We start from the raw sequence: 23744 nt of genomic DNA, 5'->3' as shown, positions 1-23744 counted from the left end.
CTACTAACAAGTACACTGGAATACACAATATTTTATCTTACGTACGAAGTCGACAAGGAAATATATTTGAAAGCAAAAAACAACTGCTCAAATTACCTAGCTTTTTGACTACGAACTAAAGGTGGCAACTGGTAAGGATCTCCAACCAGTACAAAACGACAACATTTTATAGAGTCAAGAGGTTGTTGCTCTTCAGCAAGGCACAATAATGGCCCCAAAGTAGTAGGAAACATTAATTGACTAGCCTCATCAATTAGGACAACATCAAATTTTTGATATGTCAAAGCTGAATGTCGCAGATCATTCCCTCCACTTGCACTTAAAGCTGTGCATCCGACAACGACCTAAAAAAATAAGAGAATACAAAATAATGCATTACGAGTCACCCAAAAAAAGATTTAGAATCGGGTTTACAAGTTAATCAGGCTATAACCTACTAAAAAATTTAAATCAAGTAATACCAGACAAATAAAATAAGCTATTACTTGAACACTAAGATGAAAATACAATTTGATGGAATAATCTATTTTGTCTACTTCCCGTAGACTATATAAGATTATTTTTTAACGTGTTGGTTCCATTTAGCATCGTGCAAAAAGTAGAAAATAAAAAGGTATGTGAGTTAAAGCTGAAACTGTTTTTATTGACGTAAGTAACTATAAATCTAGTAAATATGGGGAAAAAAAATATATAGCAAGATCCTCAAAATGGAAAAAACTGGTATGTATTCATTCAGCGACTTCTACTGAAAGTCAATTTTAAATTAGTTTGACGCTAGTCAGTATTGTTAATCCAAATAGCGATTATTCCTACTACCATTATTTTCTTCGTTTGCAAGCTTTTGAGAGTCAATACCCTTAAAACAATCGTTTCCACCATTGTGCTGATGATTAAAGGAAGCTAAAGAAATAGACTCTAGTATAAACTCGCAAGAAAGACTTCATGTTGTTTAGATTTTAGTGAATAATTATTAGATCTCTTGTGAAAAAAACACGATAACATATTCACAATTCATATTTCCCCAATTAACTTCGCTGTTACATATTCGGTTGTCCTTGTATTTAGTTTGCTGAAATTTATCATATCTCCAGTTTATGGTTGGTTGCTTTATAGAGTTATTAGACTAAAATTCTGACTTCTTGTTACTGTGAATACCAAGCTTCTCCTGAACCTATGACTTTTTCTTGTCTTCTATGACGTTAGGGATTATATTAATGAACAACTGTGTGTCAATAATTTGATCTATCAAGTTCATATTAGAATATCTTAATCATTTGTAAATTAGAAATCGCTGTAAGATTACCAACCATAAAACTTAGTAGTTTTCGAAACCGTTTCAAGTGAATTATAATAAGTATAGCCGATAATATTTGTGAGACGAATAAAACAACGGACAACTGTTATTTTTACGACTAGTTAACAAGGACTAACATTACCAAAGAATTCTTTTAAGAAAAATCGCAATAAAAGAAAATTGAGCTTTTATCAAAAATTTACTACACAACTAATTTAGTTTGGATAATTAGATGATATCACTAGTTGTTACATTGAAATTCCAGTCTTACATTAAGTACACAAATCTGCAATCAATAACAACGTTACATTAATACATAAATAACTTGAAGTTATTATGATGTGCTTATCTTCTAGTTTCTATGGACAACATACAAATTACATTGAATAATAGTACCAAAGGCAATCTTCAATCTAAAAAATGAGTTATCTGGAAAAAACACCTAGCCAATAATTATTGCACTAATCCAATAAGTATCGACGGGTCTCTTAGAACAATTTGGAACTAAAGATTACCAAATCCTAATTTAACTAAACTCATTAACAACCAAGTACTTGGTAATACTACATAAAAATATTCATTTACGTTATTTCTATCAAATTAAATGAAATCTGAGTCATATCTTTGCAAGTATTAGATTCTAAACATACCATGAATAAATAGAGATGCTTACAACATAGACAATGAACGTTTAACTAATAGTCTGTCCATCATTAGATGAACATATAAACATGAATTTTCTTTCTACAATACAAATACACCACGAACTAACAACTAAATAACATGAAATTTTCCATATGGTCTAATCTAAAACAAAATACAAAGGTCATGTCAACTATACCGAATTTGTAACTAGGAGAGAAAATATTTTCAAGACAAAAACAGGTGTTAGAAAAAACTAAACAAATGTAAACATGATACATATATTCTAATAATTATCTTGTAACATGTAACGCCACATAATCTTTATATGTTAGACAATTAGTAAATACATATAGAGAAGTTTTGAGCGATAACTTACAGCATCTGCCATAATATTATTTATATAGTCAATAATATTATTTTTAGGTTTTTCATTAGACTTTAGAAATGTATTCAATTTGTATTCAAAGGAATAATTTAATAAATCAGGAAGTATTCGATCCATTTGTCCGAGTCTTATAACACGAGTTTCACCAGTCTAAGGAAAAAAGAAAAAAAGAACAATTTTATTGTTGTTACAAAGTATGTTATAAAACAAATTTTTGATCAGTAAGCAGTTTTGAAAACACCATGTAATAAAATATACATCTGGTAGTGTATCGGGTGATTTGGTAAATTCATGAACCAACTTTAATGTAATCCCCAAGTTTAGGAAGTGCATATGGATAAATCACTTAAAAAGTCAGACGTCTACATTGAAAGCTGCTAAGGATTGCGGTATACCATACGTTGACGAATGATTATATTTTGATTGTTGGATTCATGAGTCAATCTAAGCTAGACTACCACTGAAAACCTGGTTTCAAGATGGGTTTGCTAGAGTTCTAGTGAGAAGCCGTGACCAGTGGAGTTCAATTCGTGTAGGGTAGAGACAGGTATCTATCTCATAAAATAGATGGATGGTTGTAAAAGATCATGAATTTGTTGAAGTTAGACATTAACATAGTTGGATGCCGGCCGATTCAGTGGTCTACAGGTTAAGGGTTCGCTTGTGAGACCAAAGGTCTTGGATTCGAGTCTCGTGTGTGGGATCATGGATGCGCACTTCTGAGGAGTATCATACAAGGACAAAACGGTTGACCAGTGCTCCGAGGTTTTCAATGATGGTCTGGCTTAGATCGACTCATGAATTCAACTATTAAAATTACCACAATTTCCATAAAACCCCATTGTGATTATATTTTGATCCAAAGAGACTAGATTTGACTTTGCATGATATTGTTGGTTTGAACTCCGTCAAATTAAACCTGGTAGGGACAATTATTCAGTTATCATTATTTTTTAATTATTGTTTCTGGGTAATTTCAGTTCATGACAAAAACGATATATGTTTTTAAGCAATGTATTTAATACCAAAATGACATAAAAGTCTGTGTAACAATGCCCGATCATATTTAGGCATTTACCAAGAGTCATAAATAAAAAGGAGATAAATCACACAGGAAACAAACAACACTTACCTGACATAATCTTAAAAGTAAATTATCGACAGCGGAATGAGTATGTGCTGTGACAAGAATTCTTTTCTTTAACAGAATAAGGACACGTAATAATGCTATCAAAGTTTCTGTTTTTCCTGAAAATAAAAAATCAGAATGAATAATAATAGATATTTTGTGAACTGTTGTAGTACATCGAAAACAGAGATGAGAATAACAGACATTTTAATCAAGTAAATATGACTTAAGAAAAGTTTTTTTCATACAAATTTAAACTTTTTCATAAATAAATAATCTTTTTATTAAAAGACTCCATAGGAATTATTCCGTTAGACATGATACAATTTATCATGCAGAATAATTTCTTATCTTACTAACATTTAGGTCTTTAATCCCAAAAACTTACACACAAAAAAGATGAATTCCATGGAAGTTATTTACAATAGATAGAAAAAATGTAATGAAAGTTAAACTATAGTGTACTAAGTAAACGAGAAATGTAACTAGTTTCCAATCAGTTATACGAGTATTCGTTTAAACTTGTAACATCTAATATCATATGATGGATATGTTTTCAACCTTTTGTTAGACAGAATGGTAGAATGAAATATAATCTATGATGAAACACCGAATAGAAATGATAAGCTCCACGATAAATTTTGAAATAAAGAAAACTGTTATTAACTTAAGATTAGATAGAGATATATACGAAAAAACGGAAAAAAAATCAGTGAAAATGTATTAAGTAGCTTATGGGGAATATACTTGTGTTAACCTTAAGTTACTGGGTTGGAGAATGCTGGTTGGCGGCCTATGCTCCATTGGGGGTAACAGGCGTAAGTAAGTAACCTTAAGTTACAATACGTAGGAGTAGAATCGGATGATACAGAATGAAGTGACATTCGATAAGGTGAACAATTGGCAATAGTGTTACAATATGGAAAAAAAATAATAAAGACCCATAGTTTGATCAGTAAACGTATTTCTTTTTTTTAAATACACATCATCATTTATGTAAAAAAAACACAAATCGAATTTGGTTTACAAACTAACATATCCAGAAAAAATGGTGTAACACTACAATAGTATTGCGAAGAGGAAAGAAAATATAACAATTACAAAGTATGAATATTTTCTGGTCTATAGTGAACTGCCATCTACCTGTTTTAACTGAACTAGAAGTGAAAATTGTATACTGTTTACTTGACCAATTGTAGGTTTTATAAATGAATTACTCCACAGCATCTATAATACATTCAGTACTAAGAAACAGACAAACCTTGGATGAAAGTCAATAGTTTATCAAACTGAACATCAAATACAAATGTTAAGAAAACTGGTTTCTTTTGACTTTTGGAGAGTTATTGTGACCATGGTTCAAATTCATTTTAAAATTATCTTTCTTTGCATACACTACGACATTAATGTTCAGAATCACGAATATAAAATCGTGGTTCATAGCACAGAATCTAAATTATATTTGTACGCTCATAAATGACATCCATTAAAAGTACTACATACTGATAAGAAAGTATTAAACATGAATATCTAAAAATTGTATTTACAAATAAAGATACCTGATCCAGGATATCCTTTGATAAGAATATAACTTTGTGAAAAAAGTGTTTGCAGTATAGCCGCACGTTGATTTGAATTCAATGGTTTCAGAATAGGGCGTACTATAAATAAATAAAAATTAAATAACACACATGATAAATAACGATTACTTTCTTTGACGATCTTTTTAGATATTGTTTTTAACATATCCGGTATACGACCATCAATGATAAGCTCCCGTAGTAAATGACTAGAAAAACGAAGGATTAACAAAAAACAATGGTAGAATATTAAGTAAAACAGGCTAAAAAGTCATTTACACAAGAATAATAAAAATATTTGGAAATGAACTCTTTACCACATAATACGCACAGAAATGCCTATTTACGGACCTTCTCAAGAGATATTTACTGCAATGACGATATTAACCAAGCACTTTTGATAATACAGTGATATCATAACACATCACGAAATGAATGGGGAAAATCAAAATCTTCGTGATTCAAACTCTTTAATATAATACCAGTGATGGTTTTAAGTTATCAGTAAGTAATCAAAACCATTCAATAATCGAATCAATCTCTAGTACTAACCGTCTCATCAAAACTTGATATCCTTAGTTCTAATAAAATCACAAACAGTAATATATCTCAGGACACAACTAATAACTATTGCAACTCAGGTCCAATTTATGATTGTATTTCGACCAGAAAAGTAGAACTTTATCAAAAATAAATTATTTTCCGTAAGAAACGCTAATTATTTGAAAAAAAAATACAAGATAGAGTATAGAACTGAAATTATTACTGCTGCTAAAAAGTATGACTTTCCAATCCAAAAATGACCATAAATGAAAAACGAAACAGCTAACTCATTACAACTAAGACGTCGCTCCAAATAAACGGAAAATTTTGAAATATTTGGAGAAAATGAACTCCAATTTCATAAATATTCAACAAATGCTTATAAGTCATCTTGAGATTGATTTTCAACAAACTATAAACATACATAACAACAAATACAGGAGTTGACTAAAGTGTATTTTATTCTAGCGAACATGATGAATTCTTAGATTGAGCATATTTGTAGCAAAGAATAGGAATTTTGAAGATGTTTTTCCCCTTAGCTGGGTGGTTTAGCCGTGAAGTTTTCATTATTGTCAAGAAGGCCAATGAAAGGACAAAATGATAAACCCTAAACATAGTTTATGATAATGATGTAATTATTTGAACATTAACAATACTATCACTACAACCTAATTACTTCAGTGTGTACAAAAGAAAATAAACAATGATAACTATCTAGTTAAAACATATGTACTTCATTGGAATCCCGAACCAACCAATGTTACACCACTACTGAAAACCTGGAATAACTGGGCGGCCGTTTCGTCCCAGTATGGGACTGCTCAGAAGTGAGTACTCACTATCTCTCACGCCGTCACTAGTGTGGTTAAGCTGTGTTGGATGTGAATCAGTTATCCACTGAAGAAGATGGGAGATGGTCGCGCAATATCTTGGTTGACGTTAAACATTGAAATCGTCAGGCTCAGTGATCTGGAGGTTAAGCGCTCGTGCGAGGTCGAAAGTTCTGGTTTCGGGTCGCGAGAGCAGGGTCGTGGGTACGCACCGCACAAGAGTCCCATACCAGGACGATACAACCGTCTAGTGCTTCCAGGTTTCCAATGGTAGTCTAACCTTGGTCGGTTAGTAATTTCAATGAGATTCAATAATCTCCACAACCCCATACTAAAAACATATATGCATATATACCTACCATAATTTGGAACTCCTCATTAAACTCACTAAGTTCGATAGATTCAACTGGATCGTTTTCATTGACACATAACGATCAACACGAAACAATTGAATTCGATCAGGAAATGACCTAAGAATAATGAGGTAATAGTGTCATCTTCAATTTAAATAAATATCCATGATATGTAGCGAGTTTCAATAACATATGTTACAAAATAACCAAAACACAATCTAATTACATAGTTTATTGTCCTAAAATTTATCTCGGTAATATCACAAAAATCAACAACCAAAGAAATTATAAAAATTGCTATCGCTGGTTATTCACCTTCCATTCCCAACTGAATTGAGTATTTCCAAGGACATTTGAGACGAACATATAAAGCTAAATACAAATACTATTTATGTGCTTTTTGACCGAACATCATAATGATCTTTCAATACAAAAACATTCTTCATAATAAAAATATAGTTATGACTCTCTGTTTTTATGCGATAAACTCTAAGACCTAACTCAAACGTTTAACTAAGCGTACACATGTCGATAGAAACAAAGATAGACAAAAGATTCAGGACAAAATAAAATTGATAAAATATATGTTTGGCTGTATAAATTCAGAATCAAACTACCTGGTTGAAATCAAAGATAATACATTTTTCTTATAGTCAGACAGAGGTGAAACGGATCCGTGACTAGTAAAATCAACTTCATGAAATCCTTCAACTGGAGCTATAGTTGCTAATTCAATACCCATAAAACGAGAATCATCACTGCTGACAATAACAAAATCACCAATATTCAGACTTGAAAAGGATCTGAAATAAATATGAAAAAGTGACGAGAGTAACAATGGTTTCATAAAGTTGGTTAAGGAAAATAGGTAACTCGTATAAATAAGAGAATGAAATTAAATAAGCACAATGCAAAAACTGATTTAGAAAATTGGTTGAATAGTATGGTAAGCGACGCCAAATAAAGCCGGCTGAATAAAATAAATTCACAATAAAGCTGTAATTTGAACAAAGCCATCGTTTGTAATTATACTAAGTAACGAGTTCAGCGAAAGTTAGTAATAAGATATTTATTAATGAATCTCCCTACTTTAAAAGAAGTGACATATTCGTTGAATAATTATTGAACAACATCTAGTGCATTGGCATATTGCAAACCATTCAGTTATTGATTGGTATTTTCTATATTAGAATCTTGAACAATGATAAAGTGATGAAGGATGTGTACTATAAATTCGCAGAAATAAGCGAAATAGTCCTTGAATTTTCTTTTCTATTAAACTATATCTTGGTTATCTGTAAAATTTTCTTTCACTTATTATTAAAGAAACAAAGCGCGAGTCTATATTGGATAAGCCAAGAAAACGAGATTGCATAACACCTCATTTAATTGATATATTCAACCCTAATTTTGATTGAAGGTCACTTGTACTAATCAACATACTGGTTTTAGATAATAAAATAGTTTAAATATTGAATTGAAAACCCATTTGAGTTACACTTAATGAACTTTGAAGTGTCTATGAATCAACAAGCGTACTTTATATTCCTACTGATTATATTGTAAATATCTTTGATTAGTTTTTACTATATATTCAGCATTTATTGGGCTATATATATTACGAAACAAGTAGTAAATATATGTATCAATTACATAATTAAATCATTGTAAAGTAGACAATTTTGGAATTATATAAAACATACAGTAAGGATTCATAAGGTTGATCAATGGATTTGTGTAAAATAAACCAACTCTGAACTTCAGATTCACCGGATAATGAACTTTGTGAAATTTTCGTCTTCACTAAACGTAAACCACGAATAGTACCATTAGTGATGGGTCTACAAAACAATGTTTTTAAAAAGGATAATATTACAATCATTTATTCGTGAAAAAAGAGAAATTATGGAAGTAGCCTCATTAAAAAAATCTTTATAAGAAGGGCTGGTAAACTACATACAGATTATAGGAATGAACAAATCTGATAAACTGAAACCAAATGACTATAACGTTATGACTAGTACATTATGACAGATTGCAGACACAGAATAGCATAAGTTTGAAAGGGTTATTCAAGACAATCCAACCAGAAATGACAGAACAAGTAGTAGTAATATAATACCTTAACTTTATATTCTACTTTACTGTTTGCTTCCTTTCTAAATGATTTATTTCAAGTTGACTAAAATTTTAACAAAAACGTACATGAAAACTACTTGATAAAAACTAAAAAAAATGTGTTGTTTGCAAGATTGAAAAGGTAACAAAGTTCTATTAGATATCAAACTGAACTATAAAAAGCTATTAGTGTATTGAAATATGTCAATGGGAACAGGTTTCGGAAAAAAGATGCAAACTATTATTTGAAATTAATCCATATAGTTTTATGTAGACAAAAATAAAACATGAATAATTTAATGATACTTAAGTTATAAAGGTTGGATGAAGATAGTATTTACTGAATTCACAAAAAACGTGACAAAATAATAAAGATTAACATTAACGGGTTGTTTAACAAACAATATAATTCATATACTACTCATGATATTGGTTCGATGAGAAAAGTAAATATTTAATGCTATTTACAGGTATGTGAAAGTGAAGTTTTATCTATTCTGGTAATTAGTAATATATAGTATGATAAATTATATAACTATTCACTACGTAACATTTATTTGGTAAAGTGGTGAAGTATCTATGAACAGCACATGTTCTGATAGAGGTCGTTTTCAAATTTAAGAGGAGCAGGTTATTCATTGGGTTAAATAATAATTATTATAATGAGGCTCTCTGCTACTAGAAAATAATCTTCCTCACTAATTTATGAATAGATAAAGCATGCAAAAAGTAAACTGACAACCTAGGCCCAATCCACTTATTCACAAATGATATATTGACAAAAGAGATTAAGTTTTAACATGCAAACTAGCACTTTTTAAGATTATAAGATATGAAAGAACTTTAAAGTACGACAAAACAATCCTCTTTTTCCTCCCTTAATCCACGGAGTTAACTACCTAACGAACAGTAAAATATCATTAAAATCATGGGCCATCATTAAAAACCTGGAAGCACTGAACGGCCGTTTGATCAAACAGTAAAACAGATTTATAGGATTACTCGTCAAGATTAGAACGAATAGCTTGACAAAAATTGGGTGCTGAATATAGAGAAGTCATTGCATGTGAAAATTATATTTGAAATAAACTCATCGACCGAAATTTAAATAATTCCAACGTTTCGTCCAGCTAACTTGTTTGGACTTATTCAGGGTAATAAACAGATTGTATTGTTAGACTGAGTTAACGACATTAGGGAGGACAATTTCGATAATACAACTTCCTTAACAGATGTAAGGAATCTATAAGTAATGAATAAAGCAAAGAAAAGTATTACGAAACTACTTTCAAAAAGAAAATGACAATTCATACATAAACATATATTTATTATTACTTGTCAACTTTTAAAGATGTTTTGTAAATATTTCCAATTACATGTTCGAAGCGTTCATTATCCAAGTATTCTGTTAACAAGAGTTTAGACCACTTGATAAAAAAATCAATGTGTTCTTGTTGAAGGTGAGACCGATGGTTTATTAGAATTTTGTGAACACTGGAAAATGAATCATATGCACCCGAATATCTGTATGAAAAAATATCAAAAGTTACTCATTACTTGGATCAAGCAGAATATGACAGTAATTTTTTTGTGGGAACGTGAAAAACTCTTTTAAACACTGGGTAGTAATTATCAAATGAGCATAACTCCATCCAGCTTTCTGTTCGGTAATAGTTACTTAAAGAATGAGCAAATTCAATATCAGTGTTACGTTCCTGTCAGCCAAAAGTAAGACTCAAAATTTCACAATAGCTTGTGATTTATTGAACTACACCGATTGATAACTACGATCTGCATAGTCTCCTATCACTACATATAAGAGGAATAAACATACGGGTAACCAGAAGTAAACATTATCTACGGAGAAAGTTAACGCCAAGTAACAAAATAATAATAAATTATGTATTTTTTTCGCTTATTTTAACATATTATTAAACTTACGGTTTCGCAGGATTTTCTGCAAATAAGCTGCATGTAAGCTGTAAACTGCAAGTTTGACAAACACGTAACTGATTTATACAATCAGGTAACTTAAGTTTCGGTTCGTTAACACACAGCTGTTCGTGGGAAGTATCAGCTGATCTTAACAGATCGATAATTCCTGAAACGAGCCTATTTCTCGTCTGTATAAGACCTCGAAAACTGTTAATATCTGGATAGAGAATGCCCGGGTTTGTGAAGGAAATGTGTTTTTGAAAATTTTGTTTTATCGGCTCCTTTAGGTAGACAAGCCAGCCAGCATTTGCAACTGGAACTTTAGCATATTTAGAGGTACTGTAATAGGCACCGTAAAATTCTCTAGCCAACATTAGGTATAAGTAGACCTAGAAAATAAAATGTCAAACACTGATCGATAAATATGTAGAAAGTATAGCAAATAAATGATTACAAAGTTGGTCCATATACAAGTGAATTAACCATATAAAACTGGACAGACAATACCATAATAACGATTACTGATAATGAAAATTCATAAATGTTAGTGGTTTTAGAAGAAAAAGTTTGAAGACTAAATATAGTATGTCATAGACAAGAGATGCACAGAGATCCAATATTCACAGGAGAAAGTCTTAAAAACTCTGAATACATACATGTGAACCAGACATATATGACTCACGTTTAGGGCGAGAAATTTCTAACTTCGATTCGCACACAGTAAGTACTTTAATCCTTACTCCCAATTCTTGGTGATGGCTAGTACAAAAGAAAAATCTTGCACTAAAGTTTTATTTGCAAGGACCAAAGAATGAATTAGGCAAGCAGATACTGTGTACAAATATATACATTCTGTCTCCGGAAGTAATCATGAAAAACAAGAAATAAAAAGTGCAATAAACTAAGGAAAAGTTTTCTTAGTTTAACTTTATCTTGTTCACACATTTGTTCTCTATGATAAATTTGGACAGAACAAGGTTATAAGATATGCGGGATGAAATGAATATACTCTATTCCAGATCTGTTCATCAGTTGTAAACAGCCTGAAGTCATGATGAATAATAAAATTCTAAATATAGTACTGATATACTTTAGTTAATCAAGTTGAGAGGGATACTTGAGATGGAATAGAAAACCATATTGGGAGGAATAATTCAAAAAAATATATTATTTAGTTATTGTTATCTTTAGGCGAAATTTATCACCAGCTGACTTGAGTTAGAGTAATATAAAAAATCGAAGAGCACTAAACGGCTCGTTTGTAGTAAACTTCTGTAAGGATCTTTTCAACTATGTTACAAAATGAACATAATCTTTACCTAAATACAAAGTAAAGAAAACAATGGTTGTTAAGAAAGTTTCTTTATTATATATTCAAAATATTCTTTTTTCGTTTAAAAGGTGATTATCATCTAATGAAACGTGATGAATATAGTTATGAAACTACAAGAAAACATACTTGACCTTTATGTTCGATTGAATAAGTTGGATTACCAGTTTTTAATTCCATAGGAATTAAGTTCAACGTAGGTTTCAATTCACCAATCAAAGGAATTTCACACAATAATGTCGAGTCAATTTTTCCTTTTAAACCCAAACTGGATAAAAGATAAAATGAAAATGTAGGACAAACTACCTAATTATTTACAATGTAGAATCGATTACTCTGGATTAATTTTAATTAATTTTTAGGCGATAAAGTGAATTCCAATAAGCTTTAAGTATTACAAACAATACAATCAAGAGTTTATGTCAGCTTTCTGCACTTAAACCAGAGTAATTTGTACAGTAATAATTTAAAGGTTTCGGTAGTTATTTTGTAAATGAATCATGAATATCAATTGTTAAATAGAGTTAGAATAGAACGATTTGTTTTAAACTGTTGATTTTCAAGATGTGTTTCATTAATAGAAAGTTATACCAAAACCTACCATTAAAACGACAAAAATTTTTCTCCACCCAACGATTTACAAGTATACCGTACTGTTGTACACAATATAAGTGCATAAATATATATATATATATATATATATATATATATATAATTCCGCCCGTAGTTTACTAGCGTTACTGACAGCCCCGAGGCCGGATAAAAAAGGAGGGTTGGGTAGAAGATCATTAACCACATCCCGTAGAAAACAACCTTGCTAAAAAACGCTAACCAAAATAAACAATTTAAACCATTTATCACTGCCCTAAGAGTTGAAGAATCTGCAATCAGAACAGTTATGACGCCTCATGGTGAAGGCCGAGATTCTTTGCAAGTCATGAGGCCGATGCCCCTTCTAACAACCAGAGCAACAACTAATATATGTATATGGAATATTCAGACCATGTGGGAGACTGGAGGACTAATCAAATAGTTACGGAAATGAGGGGATACAACTTGACGGTGCTCAGAATAAGTGAAGCCCATTGAAACCATCCTGGACGGAAAAGGATAGATTCGGGAGAGAACTTTTTGTACTCTGGTCATGAAGAAGAAAATGACCACACACTCAGGGAGTTGCTCCGATGCTGTCCAAAGAAGCACGCAAAGCACTTATAAGATGGGAATCTCATGGATCCAGAATCATCAAAACACCCCTGAAAACAAAGAAAGAGGGAATCACAATAATTGTTACTCAATGTTATGCGCCCACCAATCATAGCAGTGGAGACAACAAAGATCAAATTTATGGGGGGCTGAAGTTGATCAAAGAGGAAGGATCTGACCATCCTGATGGAGGACCTAAACACCAAAGTTGGAATGGACAACACCGGGTATGAAGATATCATGGGACGACATGGACTGGGGACTATGAAAAAAGGAACGGGAGTGGTTACAGTTTTGCAAACCTATGTGCATTGAAAAAAACGGTCACAAGCGGCACAATTTTCCCACACAAACGCATACACAAAGCTACATGTGTCTCCCTGGGTTACTCAACACAGAATCAGATCGATCAAATTTGCATCAGTAAAAAATTCAGAAGAGCGATAGATATGAGAAGCAAGAGAGGAGCTGACATATCTTCAGATCACCGGCTGATGGTTGTCAAGATGAAACTGAAATTTAAAAAAACACACTGGACAACTGGACAAACGGCTTTAGAAAGGTTCAAAACAGCTTTTCTTCGACATACTGACAAACTCAACCAATTCAAGAGGTGCTGGGTCTCAAGAAGCATCATCATAAGGTATGGATCTCTATCGATACCCTAGACAAGATTCAAGAAAGGAAGACAGCAATTAACAACAGCCGAACAAGAACAAAGAAAGTCAAGACACAAGCTGGATACACAGAAGCAAACAAGTAAGTTAACAAGAGCATTATCGCTGACAAGCAGAAATACATGGGCGAACTAGCAACGACAGCGGAAAAAGCTGCAAGAAAAGGAAATATGAAACAACTATATGACACGACGAAGAAGGTGATAGGGAAATATAGTAAACCAGAGAGACCGGTCAAGGAAAGCAAACCAATCACTGAAATTCATGGATAGGGGAACAGATGACTGGAACGCTTCGAGGAACTCTTGAATAGACCAGCTCCATTGAATCCATTGGATATCAAAGTAACATCTACATACCTTCTTATAGATGCCACTCCACCAACGATCGAATAAATCAAGATGACCACCAGGCAAATCGTTAGTGAGAAAATAGCAGGACCTGATAATATACCAGCTGAAGCACTGAAGTCAAACATTGAAGTAACTGCAAACATACTCCACGTTCTATTTAAGAGGATTTGGGAGGGGGAACAAGTGCTGACGGACTAGAAAGAAAGATACCTAATCACGATACCTAAGAAAGGAGATCTGAGCAAATGTGAGAACTACGGAGACATCACACTACTGTCAGTATCAAAAAAGGTTCTCAACAGAGTGTTGCGGAACCGGATGAATAACTCACTAGACGCCCAATTTCGAGGTCAACAGGCCGGATTCTGTAAGGATCGGTCGTGCACAGACCAAATCGCGACACCACGGACTCTTGTCAGACAATCAACTGAATAGAATTCGTCACCAAACACTAATGTCCTTGAATATGAGAAATCATTTGATAGTGTGGATTAGAGTACCTTATGAAACATTCTTCGACACTATGGCGTGTCAGAGGAAATCGCCAACTTCATCCGGAATTCATACGACGAACTACACTGCAATGTAATACGTGAGGGACAGCTGACAGATGCATTCCAAGTGAGGACTGGATTCAGAAAAAGCTGTCTACCCCCCCACTTCCCTTTCTTCTGGTGGTTGACTATATTATGAAGACCTCCACATCTGAGGGAAAGCACGAAATGCAATGGACAGCTTGCATGCAACTAGACGACTTGGACTTCGCAGATCACCTAGCCCTCCCATCTCATACACACGAACAAACGCAGGTCAAGACAACCAGTAGGCCTCAACATACACAAAGTAAAAGGCAAGATCCTCAAATACAACACAGAGAACACCAACCCAATTACACTTGATGGAGGAACTCTGGAATAGGTGGAAACTTCCACGTACATGGGCAGTATCATCCATAAACAAGGAGGATCGGATGCAGATGTGAAGGCAAGGACCTCATTCCTACAGTTGAAGAACATATGAGACTCAAGACAACTGTCAACCAATATCAAAGCTGAATCTTCAATACGAACGTCAAGACAGTCCTACTGTACGGATCTGAAATGTGTCATTTCATTAATTTGCGTGAGGGCTGTGATACTGCCCGGGTGCCCAAACCGAAGCAGGTGGTTTTCTTAGGGGGCCACACACGGAGCCTTTGACCTAGAGGTCTAACCCACAAGGCAGTGGAGCATCGTGAGGAGATGCAGTCCCATGGTAGCCGGTGACCAACAATTGGTTTATACGCCATTTGTTCCTTCAGGATACTGGAGCCCATGTGCACCATTGGTTTGGAATCAGGGTTTTCCAACTCCCCTAGGTGGATCCTTCATATCCACCAACCCGGTTATAGCGCCGGACATTCGCTTTTCGTTCTCTCACTTTCGTAAACAACACCTCCGCCACGAGAAGGCAGAGGTTCGGCATCGTGTGTTCAATTGATGTCACCATCTTGAAACACCGACTTCGGTGGCTTGGACATGTTCTACGAATGTCGTCCCAAAGAATTCCACGTCGTGCATTATTTGCCGACTCTGGGACTGGTTGGAAAAAGCGGAGAGGAGGTCAGTGTATGACATGGTGTCGTGGCATGAAAGAAAGCTGCAAAGGGCTAGCTTCTGTTGGTCCTTCACGACTCCCTGGCTGGGGTCCGAGAGACGGTGCAACACAGTGGCTAGAGACGTTATCAGATATGGCTCAGAATAGAAGCCAGTGGCGATCCTGCCGTACCCTTCTTTTACTCTCTTCATAAAGAGTGGCTATAACTTTCCTAACTGAGAGAGCTCTTCTGGTTGTACATTTCAGTTCCTCGCATCATTACTCTCTTTTTTTCCTTCTTTTATATATACACATCTTCCTTCTCTTCCCATTCTCATTATTTGTGTGGCGCATATGTATCTGGTGCCCTTTGTACCAATATATATGTGATTAAATAAATAAATAAATAAATAACGGATCTGAAACGTGGAGAACTATTACAACCACTATCAAAGTACAAGTATTTATGAACAATTGTCTACGAAAGATGCTCAATGTCCGTTGACCGGATACTATCAGCAACAGCCTATCGTGGAAGAGAACAAACCAGGTTCTAGCTGAAGAGGAAATTAGTAATAGAAGCTGGAGGTGAACAGGGTATGCGTTACGGAAACCATCAAACTGCATCACAAGACAAGGCCTAACTTGGAATCCCGAAGGGAAAATGGAAAGAGGAATGCGAAAGAACACACTGCGTCTGGGATTGGAATCAGACATCAAAAGAATGAATAGCAGCTAGAAAGGATTGTCCAGAGCAGAGTTTGATGGAGAATTCTGGTGGGCGGCCTGTACTCCTCGACAAGAGGTAACAGGCGTAAGTAATACATATATATACACTCGACTTACCGATTCGACCAAATATTTTCTTCAATAGCAATAACATCTTCTACCTTCACTTGGTTAACTGTCGTAACACTGAAAATGAGAAACAAAATTTATAAAACACTATGATAACAGAGGTGAATAAGAGAAAAAGATGAGAAAACCAGGTTTATGAAGTTATGTAACAATTTGTAAGATTAACAAATTGCCGAGTTCAATATGTCAGTTGAAGATCAATTAAACAGTAAAGCATATGTAAAACTTACAACAATCTTCGTAACATTATACTAGAATATTAAACTTTCATTTTAATTATGAGGTCAATACTAACAGTTTTATGAAATCTAACATTAATGATACATTAAATGTTGAAGGATAGTCAAAGATATGGAAAAACTACTTATGAATAATAAATATCACAAAACGATCATCAAATCAGTGTAATATAAATGACCTAAATCAATTCAACATATTTATCAGATCGATACAAGTTAAACTTCAATTCACTGTTGAAATCATAAAACACACCTTATTCCCTGTATTGCTCTTTTTAATTAAAAGTAAGACTAGAAACAGAAATTCATTACTGGTTTAACAATGTCCAATATATATATATATATATGTCTCCATGATTTCATCAAAATTAAGGTTTGGTAGAGAAAATAATGAAAATTGTCACAATAATTTTCTTTATCAATAAGTTGGTAATTGCAAGTATTCAAAATTCTGTAGTATAATTACTTCCTTTCTGAATACAGAAACGTGAATGTAATCTAACTGTGCTGTGACGTGCGATGTCCGAAATCTGATACTCATACATGGTATGCTACGCGCCAACCACTACCCAACTGACTACTTGAGCGAGTACGTGCATTGGGCTATCAAATGAAATGTACAAATACCCATTCATATATATATATATATATATATATATATATCCTTAGGAAATTGACCCAATAAAATGCACTTGACCTTTGGGTCATAGACTGGACTTTTCATTAGGCTACTTCTAATTGACTCTCTATATCAAACTGATATACCAAGTACATGTTTATTTACTCAATTTTGAGGTTAACAGTTTATGTTAGAGTTACAAGACCATATAGTCTGAAGTAAGAAGAGTACAGTTCGAATCTGATATTTACTTGCCAAAACCACTGTAAAATAGAAAAGATTGGTTGAGTGGAAAGTTCTCTTTTTGGTAGATTTCATTTTCGAAGCTGTACAATCGCAAGTATATACTTATTGTTCTAGATTATAATTATTACAATAATAGTCTTATTGTTATAAAATAGTATAATAAATTAGACATATTATTAATAAACAAAAAAAGGAAATACTAACAAACATTAATTAAAAACCAATAATTTACCCATTACGAGAAGGTAAGTGTTGAATACAGTGTGTTTGGGTCCAGTCAAAAATTTTCGGAACAAACTCTTCCAATTTCGCAAACAAAGTTTTCGGTTCAATACCAGAAGCGTACCTTGGTTACAAAAGTTAAAGTGTAACAATGAACTTGATAAAAAAAACTTCACATTGTTTCTTTTTTGCTTTTTACTAAAAAGAGTTAGAAGTAATAGTCACAAATGACTTATGAATTTACTTCTTATAATAATTACGAAATAAAACTGTACAACGAATTTGAAAGACTAGCAATTACCGGCAATTTTATTTTGACAAAATGAACTGTAAAATAGTTACCATCAGAATGGGTTTATGGAGATTGCAGTAATTTTAATAGTTGAATTCATGGATCGATTGAAGTTAGACATTAACATCGTTGGATGCTGTCTCAGTGGTCTAGAGGTTAAGTATTCACACGCGAGACCGAAGGCCATGGGTCAGAATCCCGCGTGCAGGACCACGGATGAGCACTGCTGAGGAGTCCCATACTAGGACGAAACAGCTGTTCAGTGCTTCCAGTTTTTCGATGGTGGTCTAGCTTACATCGACTTATGAATTCAACTATTAAAACTGATATCAAACTACACTCAGAAAATTGAAAAAAAAACTGTCAAGAAACGATAACATGTAAAGAACCTGTAGAAACGGTTAAATAATGGATATTTATTTTCGGACAGTATTAAAACTCTCAAATTGAATTGTTTTCCAGACTGAGAACAATCGCTGATGATTAATTAAAGACTAAATTATAGTATAGACTACTTAAATAGGAGAACAAGCAATGGATAGATAGATTAAAATGATTTTGTTGTGCAGTATCTGTCAAAATAATTTTAACCGTTAAAATATACCTAATCTAAGCACTTTCATATGCTTCCAATATTTTACTATACATTTGAAATATATTCTACCTGAAAAATATAACAAACAAAAAGATGATTCCCATATTATCAAGATTTTGTAAACAAAATGAAAAATTAATAAAATTCCCTTATAAATTATATTCATTTTAAACTTCTGAATCCACATACTCTCAACATGACCACGTTATGCGTCACTTTAAAAAGTTATCAATGCCAAAAATGAATTTTAAGTTAAAACAACTGTTTCGAAGCAAAATATGACAGTTACAATGACAATGTAATTGGCTCTATATAATAAAATTAACTCAGCAATTAATGAAAGTATAAGAATTCAATTTACAGTGTAATTGGCCATCATCAAATAAAAATATGTATAACATTGCAAAAAGGTATGAGGAAAAAAGTTATAGTGATTTAACCATTAGAACTCACATTTGTAGAACTACTGAAGGACGATAGATGAGCCCCGAAACAATTTGTAAAGCATCATCTCTTTGGATATTAGGTCTAGAAATTATCTAAAAACCACCAACGAAAGAAACATTTTTACTTAGAGAGAAAATGATGAGATTAAAAGACGAACTTTGAAAAGGAAATCAATATACAATTTCGTAATTTAAATGGCAAACGTAAATACAACAATGTGGTAATCTTTAAATACTGTATGTATGATTAATTATGTTATAAGTACTTGTTTTCCAACAATCAGATCTGAAACTTAAATTTAGCTCCACACATTTCGGTTCCAGAAGCTATGTACTAGCTATAACAATTATATAATATCAGTGACTCAAAGCCTATTATACAGTTCAAGTCTTGGTCACTGGGTTTAATGAAATCTATTCGAGACAAAATTTAGGAGCTGGTACATTTTAATACTATCATACATAGTAATCGATAATCAGCTGCATGAGTAACAGATGTTATCACCAGAGAGAAGTCTAAGGTGATCTTAACTGGGATAATAACATTAGTGTACTTTTCCAGCTGTAGTCATTAACTACTCGATAAGCAGTCTTATAAAACTTTCTTGATTCATCAGTGAATGTTTAAATATGTTTCATTAAGTAAGTCTATTAGTAAACAATAAAACAAACAACAATATAAGTAAATAAGTAGTGATAGAAGTAAGAACGAGTAAATCTCATTAATTTTGGATAAACGGTATGAATAAATATTAATACGTGCACATCATATGCAGACTAGTTAATCTGATATCTTACTTTTGTTCAAGTAGTATAATATAAGTCATAATACTAAAACTTAACAGTGAGCACCAGATAGACAAGTTAAGGCATAACACAACATATGATAACCATATCTTCCGATGATTGCGCAACCCATTCATACGTTAAGCCATATAATAAAAAACGGGTAACAGGAAGCACAACTAATCTATTGCTCAATATAGATACCAAGAATAAAACGGAAAAAATCAACTGCATAAAACAGACAAAACTAAATAATCAAAAAATACGTGAAGTTACTGAACTTTCGCGTAACTTTTAGAAATTATTTTATTGGAAGAATAGGATCGAAATGCGTACACCAAAAAAACAACTAAAAAAAACTACTGAACACAGTCACCAGATAAGAAACAAGATCTATCGATAAAGATAAAATAATACAATAAGAATCCCTCATGAATTGGGCCCTAGTATAAAAAGGTGGAGAAAATTATGATATTTTTGCAAATCATTTTGCCATGGAAATTAATGACAAGGATCGGTTGAAGTTAGACATTAACACCGTTGGATGCCGGCTCAGTGGTCTATCGGTTAAGGGATCTGGCTCGAGACTGGTAGGTCCTGGGTTCGAATCTTGCGAGTGCGGGATCGTGGATGCGCACTGCTGAGGGGTCCCATAATAGGACGAAACGGCCGTCCAGTGCTTCCAGGTTTTCGATTGTGGTCTAGCTTCAATTGACTCATGATTTCAACATTGAAAAATACTGAAATCTCCACAAATCCCCTTCTGATTATAACGACAAAGAGTTTGAATTATCTGAAAATGAAATCCTCTCTAATATTGTTCTTCATGTGTATAATTTTTTTAAATATGACAGTGATATTTACGTAAAGTTTAAAAAAAATTTATGTAGTTACATGTAACGTATGAAGTATATAGGTAAAAATTGCAATATATAATTTACAAGAGAGAAATGCTTGTTAAAACAACAATATCAAAACATTTAAACGTTACTAAAATAGTTCAAAAATTGGACAGATTAAGAAAGTAAACACTAACTAATCTGCATTTATGATATTCATAAGATAAATTAGTATTGAAGCTTAGAGTATACAGAAAGCTGAATGAAACACCAAAAACCATGACTTATTTCTTAAAATTGATTATTTAACGATATTCAAATTCACTAATTCCAATAGTCAAATAAAAATGATTAAAAATATAGATACACATTTTGGCGTTTCTAAAATTTTTATAACAAAATAACGAAACATTTACCTTTTGAAAAAGTTCATGCACTAAACTACCGGTCAACATTACATCAGATTGAGAATTATATATTTGATTTGAATTGATAACATTAATTTCATTATCTTCACGATAACCACCATCAGTAACCCAAAAGTATTCCAATACTACACGTCTTAAACAATTTAAACTACTAACAACTTTTGTAGTCGGTAATAAATAATCTGGATTTAAACATATAGCCGTACAATCATTACGAGCCCTATTATTATTATCATCTGATATGATTACAGTAGAATTATTATGTACAGGATTTTTTTTATCACCATATACATTTGGAATGATATTTATAATGTCTTTTATTCGAATAGGTGTATCGAACCTGAAAAAAATAAAATACACAACACACATTTAATGTCCTTATTTCAAAAAAATGAATGAAAAACATTTACGATGGTTAAGTAGGATAAAATTTTATGGACTACATCACAGACTGATTTTATTCAAACAAATAATGAACGTCAAAAACGTTTGGGAGGTGTTTAAATATAGGAATTCTTAGCAGTGTTTACACGACCCTGTCGGGGATCGAACCCAGGACATGGGTTTCGAGATAACCACTAAGAGAAGAACAACTGCTTTAATTTTATCGAAGTCTCAATATAGTCATACACAAGAGAAATCGAAGGAGTTGCGATAAATATATAATATAATATCTAACTGTTACTTAAAACAGTATCGTCAAAAAATTTACTGTGAACTTATTAAAACTTATCCTACTAGAAGTTTATCAAGGAGTGATTCAACTGGTAGAAAACATCAGAATAATTTCAAGAAATACACGATAACCTGTGAACGATGTCAAACTCTACAAGTTCCCCTACTAAGTCATTCATTGACGGATAAAACTACAGGGCAACCTTGATAAATTGAACAAGGAAAGTCGATAGAAAATAAAGATTTTTAAAAAAATGTAACGCAACCTTTTGAAGATGGATTGTATTACTAAAAAAGACAGTAACAATCGATAAGAAGTGAACAGTTAATTACTTACCAAGAATCACGTAGTATGACATTCATTTTGGTTCTATTATCAGTTGTACCACTAACATCATCTAATTTAACAACTAGTTCAATTTGGTCACTATAAAACATAACATAAACAAGTAGGTTTACGTATAAATAGAAAATTAGCTTTTAATTTGAACAACTATAGGAAGAAGTGGGAAATACTGACCCAAAAATGTTTAAAAACTGACTATATTCAATAACACTAAAATGTATATATCCGAACATATATAAACAGACTGTATATCTTCAAACTTATTGTATCGCTGAAATTATAACTTCTAAATAAACAGTCATGAGCTGTGCACAAAGAATCACTTTCTTTGTCGTATTTATACGAGTTTTAACTTAGCACGATAAAACTTTAATTACAACATTGATTTTTCACCAGATGTTTATTCAGTTATTCTTCTTATACTCTTTTCTGAACAAATTTTGTTACCTGACTATATCAGCTACCGTGACGTAGTACTCAGACTTATCTACTAAGATAACCCAGCTGGGCTTTAACTGATAGAACAGTTGTTTCTTTAGGTCCTGTCAAAAAGGTCAGATTGGTTAAAGAACTATAAATCGGGCCCTAAAAATAGCACACCTTAATTTATTCTGCAGATTTCCGTTTTCTGTGATAAGGCTTTTTAGAGTACGGAGGTACTACACCAAGAAATCCATGCACAAAAACTATGTGTAACTAGAATCAAGCACTTGCACTTGGGCTCTGTGGTTACTTCTTCAGACTAATACTAAACCCGTTTCATTTACAACTACCTCAAGAAATATCCTTTCAAGACGTGAGCAACTAAGAAGTAACAACCGATTTCATACCTCTGACAGCACTTGACTGATTTTATTTCTAAAACATAAACACAGTTACTTATCTAAACTCGATTACTTTTATCCCATTTCTGTGTAAATTAAACGAATTTCGATGATCTTTCATGATTGTTTACCTCTTTAACTTGCTGACGTTTATTCAAAAGAATTGTGGTGTATCAAACAAATGAAAAACATTAATTTCACTGAGCACGTGTAACTTTTAGAGAATGGAATCACTGAAGAAAAAAGAAAACGTTACTGAACTATCATTGCTTCTTCTTTTCTTCCGTATTTTGACGTTATTTTGTGTCTTTCAAAAAAGTTAAAATAAATGACGGTAATGATTTAAACACAGCACGTAAATTATAAAGCCTAT

At 32.7% G+C, this 23744-nt stretch overlaps 1 protein-coding gene across 1 annotated transcript in view; it reads right to left on the bottom strand.

The window, feature by feature from the left end:
- Nucleotides 1-23744, bottom strand: part of Smp_197880 (putative dna replication helicase dna2) — a gene marked incomplete at both ends in the record, with an annotated part of 40016 nt that overhangs the window by 12299 nt on the left and 3973 nt on the right. The window contains 16 exons of the mRNA XM_018796696.1: nucleotides 97-344; nucleotides 2316-2474; nucleotides 3457-3572; nucleotides 5013-5114; nucleotides 5163-5242; nucleotides 6769-6879; nucleotides 7380-7565; nucleotides 8466-8603; nucleotides 10216-10404; nucleotides 10822-11204; nucleotides 12275-12413; nucleotides 16803-16871; nucleotides 18151-18264; nucleotides 19481-19566; nucleotides 21515-21866; nucleotides 22539-22628. Coding sequence (XP_018651813.1) covers nucleotides 97-344; nucleotides 2316-2474; nucleotides 3457-3572; nucleotides 5013-5114; nucleotides 5163-5242; nucleotides 6769-6879; nucleotides 7380-7565; nucleotides 8466-8603; nucleotides 10216-10404; nucleotides 10822-11204; nucleotides 12275-12413; nucleotides 16803-16871; nucleotides 18151-18264; nucleotides 19481-19566; nucleotides 21515-21866; nucleotides 22539-22628 — 2562 coding nt within the window. The remainder of the gene's footprint in view (nucleotides 1-96; nucleotides 345-2315; nucleotides 2475-3456; nucleotides 3573-5012; nucleotides 5115-5162; nucleotides 5243-6768; nucleotides 6880-7379; nucleotides 7566-8465; nucleotides 8604-10215; nucleotides 10405-10821; nucleotides 11205-12274; nucleotides 12414-16802; nucleotides 16872-18150; nucleotides 18265-19480; nucleotides 19567-21514; nucleotides 21867-22538; nucleotides 22629-23744) is intronic.

Source organism: Schistosoma mansoni, chromosome 4, assembly GCF_000237925.1.
Source record: "Schistosoma mansoni strain Puerto Rico chromosome 4, complete genome".
Classification (NCBI taxonomy): domain Eukaryota; kingdom Metazoa; phylum Platyhelminthes; class Trematoda; order Strigeidida; family Schistosomatidae; genus Schistosoma; species Schistosoma mansoni.
Note: the sequence above shows the minus strand (reverse complement) of the source record. Positions and strands in the feature narration are given on the sequence as shown.